Here is a 6,492-nt window from a genome sequence, read left to right as displayed (position 1 = left end):
ACAGGTAAGTGCTTCATTCCAGCCGAAGGGAGGCCCTGACAGCCAGTTACAGGGACAGGTCAGAAGTAAGAACAGGGGGATAAGATGGGGGATAATATTGGATGTTGGGGGGGCACAAAGGCAATGTCCTCCTTACTTCACTATCCAGCCCACCCTTCTAGTGGGCCAAGCACCAACGGGGTGATCCTGGCTCCTGAAAGAGTGCAGGGAAGGACCAAGACCTGGAGATGACGATGGACTTGGCAGTGGACTGGGGTTATGTTTTAAATGCCTCCTAAGCCTTCCATCATTTGGATTTAAATTGAATCACAACGAGGTGCTTATTAGAGCAGAGGCAACGTGAGCAGAGGAGGACGCACTGTTATTCATGGTCACCAGGTCAGGTGTCAGGTTTCACAGCATCTGCATATTATGCAGGCACCGGTTCACGGCACGTTGGGTTAGTAGCAATACATACGGGGACGCTGTTATTAATATCTACCCACCCACACACTCCTTCCATGACACTGAAAAATCATATTTGAGCAAAAACATATATAACACGGCACCCAAATACCCTGGACTCGAACAAAAATAATTCAGGCACATTCTCGTGTTACATTAGAATACGTACCACTTTGGATGTTACTCATGATATGTGTCCATTGAGAAGGGACCACAGGGACCAAGTGTCTTAACATACGAGTCAGCTGCAGCCACTGGGCACCATCAAGAAAAGCCTGAGCAAGCCCTCAGAGGGGTGGGTGTCTGGAGAGGTCCGTGGATCCATGGTGGTACCAGTTATAGGAAACGTTGGGCACCTGTGATGCAGTCTGTGAGATTTACGATTTCTTGGATCATTTTCCCTGAGATGCCAACAGCATGGGCTGCCCCACTGAGGCGAATGCACCTGTTAAACTTTCTTTCCTCCCTCCTCCCCCGGCGAGGAGCAGCATGAAGCTGGCGCACCTTTTCCTGGCCTCCATGGCCCTCCTCCTCCTGGCTGGCTGCGGCTGTGTTCTTGGAGCCTCCAGCGGGACCCTACACACCTTCGTGGGCTGTGCCGTGAGGGAGTTCACTTTCCTGGCCAAGAAGCCTGGCTGCAGAGGACTCCGGATCACCACGGATGCTTGCTGGGGTCGCTGTGAGACCTGGGAGGTGAGTCACCAGGACAGGTGCAGATGGCAAATGCCTTCTGGGCAGGGCGCTTGAGCCTGCTTCTCAAGAGTTCACATTTTTAATAATATAAAGTAGAACCAGGGCATCTGCCCTTTTCCTGTGAAATTAGCAAACAAAATAAAACAATAATTGGCATCTTCCAAAAATGGTCTGGAAAACATGATGTTGCCTCTTTAACAAAGCACTGATAAGATCAGTAATTTGATTTACATGGTGCCTATATGCCTGGGAGTCATCTCTGGGAGGCACTGCTGTCCTGCCCACAGTACTGATGACATGGAGGGATGCCTGGCCAGTGATGCAAAGTCATGTAGGGAATAGTGGGAAGCTGGGAATACATTTTGCCTGGGACCAGTACCCCTTCCTAGATTCCCTCATCTGTGAAAACTTGGCCAATTACCCAGGAAGAGGCTCTGAGCTGAGCATTAATGAGAGGTGGTCCCAAGGCCCCTCCTCTCCCACAGCCCTGTCCCCTCAAGTCTCTGGGGCCCTCGGGGACTCTCACTGACAGATCCATTAGATTCCTTAAATTTAATGGTATCTGGCCTAAATGGGGTCATTAATGTAAAAAAGGGGGCCGGGCTCAGTGGCTCACTCCTATAATCCTAGCACTCTGGGAGGCCAAGGTGGGTGGATCACTTGAGCTCAGGAGTTCAAGACCAGTCTCAGCAAGAGAGAGACCCTGTCCCCACTAAAAAAAAAAAACAAAAAAAAACTAGCTGGTGTTGTGGTGTTATAGCCTCCTGTAGTCCCAGCTACTCAGGAGGCTGAGGCAGGAGAATCGCTTGAGCCCAAGAGTTTGAGGTTGCATAATGACTCCAGGGTACTCTACCCAGGGTGACAGAGTGAGACTCTGTCTCAAAAAAGAAAAAAAAATTTTAAATGGGGATGAAAATCTCAAAGTTAAAATCTTACTGGGCTGAGATGAGAGGACCATCCCGCTCCTCATGGAGTCATACCACACAGTGGCTGTCGACTCTTCTCTCTGAGACCTGCCTTGTCACCAGTGAAGGGCTAGGTCTGATCTTGTCACTCCTGGCTAGAAACCGTTCACAACACCCACTACTGCAGATTCAGTACTGGCTTTCAGGGTCCTTGGTGTTCTGCCCCAGTGGCATGTTTCCTGAGCTCTGGCCTTGGTGACTGGCTTTCAAAGGTATTACTACTAAATAACCTTGTGAAATCCCAGGTGGGTCCTTTTTCTCATATCCCTTCTCATCTCCATCTCCTTCCTGGGCCTTTTCTGATTTTTATTTTTTTTAGAGTGTCATTTTGTCGCCCTCGGTAGAGTGCTGTGTTGTCACAGCTCATAGCAACCTTTTGGGCTTAGGCAATTCTCTTGCCTCAGCCTCCCGAGTACCTGGGACTACAGGTGCTCACCACAACGTCCGGCTATTTTTTGTTGTGGTTTGGCTGGGGCTGGGTTTGAACCCATCACCCTCGGTGTATGGGTCCCATGTCCTACCCCCTGAGCCACAGGCGCCGCCCCTGCCTTTTCTCTTTCTTCCTCACCTACCACATGCATGGTTTTAATTTTTTGAGGACAAGTCATTCTTGTGACTTTCCCAGCTTCTGTCAGGGTGGTGTCCGCCTGAGGCCGTCGACAGGTCTGTGTTGGATTAAATGGGATCGCCCTCCACCCGGTGGTGCGTATCCTCCTCCCAGTGGCACCACTTGGATGCACCTGTGCTCCTGTGCAGACACCGCCGCAGGGAAAACATCCTCTTCAGGGGCTCAGAGAGCAGCCTGTGCTTGCTTGGAGAAGATCATGGCCTTATGAATGGAATTGGGTTATGGTTGGGTTATGGTTATGGGTGAAATGCCCAAATTGCGTGAAGCTACTTCACTAAATTAGCTTTGCTTTGCACCATTCAGGGTCTTGAAATGACTCGTCAAATGGAAATTCGGTTTTGCTAAGTCCGTCGGCGTTGCCTGTCAGTTGACAGCAAACGTACTCGAGAAATTACATTGCCTTTTACTACTCGGGGCTTGGCCGGCTGTGCCTCTCCCGTCTTGGCTCTTCCTCTGCAAGTTCTCCGACTCCTGTTTCCACTCATCTTCTCTTCTTTTTGAAATCTGATGAGTGTCTTTAACTGGATCGTGGGCTCCACGGGAGGTCAGGGCCTGTGCTGTTGCTGGAGAAATGGAAGCCGAAGAACAACATTCTGCCTCGTCTTGTCCAGCTTTTCTTTATGTCTTTACTGTGTTATGGAAAGGGAGGTTTTGCATAGCAAGTAAATAAAGGGTAAGATTCATTTTCCCAGCAATCTGAAAGTTTATGAGCTCTAAAGCACTTGTTTTTAAGGGGGGAATGTAACTGGGAAATGTGTCTGAAAATAAGGATACTCATGATGACAAAGTGGTTGGATTTGCTTTTGAAAATAGCGATTTCTCATGACCTGGGTTTAGAGTCACCAGATTTAGCAGATAAACAAACAACCACCTGCCCCCAAAGGTCCCCCTAAAAAAGCACAAATTGAAGCAAAACAAAAAAATCAGAAGCCCAGATAAATTCAAATTACAGATGAAGAACAAGTAATATATATACGTATTTTTTTGAGACAGAGCCTCACTTTGTTGCCTCTGGTAGAGTGCTGTGCCATCACAGCTCACAGCAACCTCAAACTCTTGGGCTCAAGCAATTTTCTTGCCTCAGCCTCCCAAGTAGCTGAGACTACAGGCCCCCGCCACAACACCCGGCTATTTTTAGAGGTGAGGTCTCTCTCTGGCTCAGGCTGGTCTTGAACCTATGAGCTCAAGCAGTCCCCCCACCTCCGCCTCCCAGAGTGCTGGGATTACAGGTGGGAGGCGCTGCGCCTGGCCTTCTGTTTTTAGTGTAAGTACGTTTAAACTATTGCACAGGACAAAGTGGTTCTGAAAAAATTATTTCTCTGAAATTGAAATTCTATTGGGTGTCTTGTCTGCCTAGGCTCCCAGAGTACCTGAGGGTCACAGGGCGTGAAGCAAACGTGGGAAGGTAGAAGAAAACAGTTGAGAGAAAATCCAGCTTTTTCCAACAGTCCTTGTCGAAGGCAAGGCTGTTATTTTCATGGCATTCACACAAGAACTTCATCTTGGGCTTACATATGTATTTATATATTTATTATATATATTTACTTCTTTTTGGCCCAGAACAAGTGAAGGCACTTCCTTTGAAAGCTGGTTACTACTTTCATTGTTACTTCCTTACAATAAGAACAATGGATGAAGGAGTAGGACGCTGGCCCCAGGTACTGGGGGTGGCGGATTCAAGCCCCACCCCAGCCAAAACTGCAAAAAAAAAAAAAAAAGAACAATGGATTCCATTTATTGAACTCTTACTTTGTGCTAGCCATTGTGCATGGTATCCAATATTGTCTTCTCTCCCAAACAATGCTATGAGGCAGATCATTTGTTTTACAGATGAGTAAACTGAGGCTTTAAGAAGGTAAGTGGGTTTTCAGAGGGCCCCAGCAAGTGGCAGAACAGGGTCAAGCTCAATAGTTCTGACCGCAGGGTTTGAGATATTTAGTGATGATCTTGTGCTGATGTTTTTCTGATCTATGTGTTCTATCACAATTATCTCTCAATTCAAGGCTCATAAAAAAAGTGAAGGAAGGATGTGAACCCTTTAATTATCTGAACAGTGCGTGGCCTACTCGGAAACCTGGCTTGCTCTGTTTTCCTTCAATGATGTGATAACAAGTAGTTCCTGAGAACCTCTCAGGTACCACTCAAATGTCTTGGAGGCAGCAGTGAGCAAATAGGCTAACCCCTTGTCCTAAAGAAGCGTCCTTTCTAGAGTGGGAGAAATATCACACAAATGAATACCAGATAAGATGTTAGATAATGACAAATGAATACCAGATAAGATGTGTCACGTGGTATCAACAGGCACATTGGAGAAAAATAAAGTGGGGAAGGCCATAGGAAGTTTCTGGCTGTGGAGGTGGGTGCTGCAGGTTCACACCGGACAGTGAGGAAATGCTTCCCTGGGAAGGCGACGTCTGAGCAAACTCCTCAGGTCAGCGCAGGAGTGACCCAAATGGGAGGAGAATGTTCCAGGCAAGAGGAATAGCACATGCAAAGCTGCTGAGCTCCCACTGGCCCTGGTGGGTCTGAGAAACAGTGGGGAGACCAGTGTGGCTGAAGCCTAGTGAGGCAGTCAGAAAGTGGGGATCCTCGCAGACGTCACAGGGAAGGGCGAGGGAAGGGGAGTGGTGTCCTGTGGGGGAGCTAATGGCTGTGGCTTTTGCTCTGAGTGAGATAGGAAATCACTGGGGCTTTGAGCAGAGAGGTGATGTGATCTGACTTATGTTTTCAAAGGGTCACTCAGGGCCACTGTGCTGCCAGCAGAGTGTGGGTAGTGGTGCTGGAGAGGGGAGACTAGTTAGAAGGCGTTTGCAATGATCAAGATTATTCATTCGCTAAATATTTATTGAGCACTTGCTGTGTGCCTTGGACTCTTGCGGGAGCTCAGGATATGGCCGCAACCGAGTTTGGCATCCTGTTTTCAGGAGTTTGCTTTCTACTAGGGGGAGAGAGAGCAACAAGTGAATAACAAGTTAATTGCTGATAGTCATAAACCATACCGAGAACAGGACTGTGTGTTTTAACGAATTCCTTTTTCCATTTTTTCTGTGGGGACAGAAGCCCATTCTGGAGCCCCCCTACATTGAAGCCCATCATCGAGTCTGTACCTACAACGAGACCAAACAGGTGACGGTCAAGCTGCCCAACTGTGCCCCGGGAGTTGACCCCTTCTACACCTACCCTGTGGCCGTCCGCTGTGACTGCGGAGCCTGCTCCACGGCCACCACGGAGTGTGAGACCATCTGAGGCTGCTACGGTCAGCTCTGAGCCCCGCAGACTCTGTGCGTAGGGAGCACCAGCAGCTGTACCCCCTACCCCCACCCCATGCAAAACTGATTACTTCTGACCACACCTGTGGAGGAGGTGACCCATCACTCCTGTCACAAGGCCCACAGGCAGCATGCTCATGTTAAAAATGCAACAGCATTTGTGCCTTCTGCAACATGATTTCTCTGGTCATATACCTGCAAATTAATTTGTCTTTGCCTTGAGTCTTGAAACACGATTTGTATATCACAATCCTCCGTTAATTTGGACTTAAAAAATGCCAGTAATTAAATTTTTACATTCTGTTTAACCACTGATCTCCAGCTGGACTTATGATTAAAGGGCTAGAAATTAACAAAATCAACGTACTAGTCTTCCTTACCCCAAAGGAGATCCAACTGTAAGCTTCCTTATGGAAAACGTCCCCTTCTAACTGAGCAATTATCCACACAAGAAATAGAGACTGCTCAGATTTATAAAGAGAGTAGTTCAAAT

At 47.9% G+C, this 6,492-nt stretch overlaps 1 protein-coding gene across 1 annotated transcript; it reads left to right on the top strand.

Moving 5' to 3' along the window:
* The first annotated feature begins 933 nt into the window (after positions 1-933).
* On the top strand, positions 934-5,976 carry GPHB5 (glycoprotein hormone beta 5). Its single transcript, XM_003794437.1, has 2 exons — positions 934-1,137; positions 5,788-5,976. The coding sequence occupies exons 1-2, from the start codon at positions 934-936 to the stop codon at positions 5,974-5,976; spliced, it is 393 nt and encodes a 130-aa protein (XP_003794485.1).
* Positions 5,977-6,492: the final 516 nt, after the last annotated feature.

The sequence above is a fragment of the Otolemur garnettii genome, unplaced genomic scaffold, assembly GCF_000181295.1.
Source record: "Otolemur garnettii isolate 467f Iridium unplaced genomic scaffold, OtoGar3 scaffold00081, whole genome shotgun sequence".
Taxonomy (NCBI): domain Eukaryota; kingdom Metazoa; phylum Chordata; class Mammalia; order Primates; family Galagidae; genus Otolemur; species Otolemur garnettii.
Note: the sequence above shows the minus strand (reverse complement) of the source record. Positions and strands in the feature narration are given on the sequence as shown.

Coding starts and splice junctions, on each gene's coding strand:
- GPHB5 (XM_003794437.1), top strand. CDS start 934: ATGAAGCTGGCGCACCTTTTCCTGGCCTCCATGGCCCTCCTCCTCCTG. Junction 1,138..5,787: donor GTCGCTGTGAGACCTGGGAG/GTGAGTCACCAG, acceptor CTGTGGGGACAG/AAGCCCATTCTGGAGCCCCC.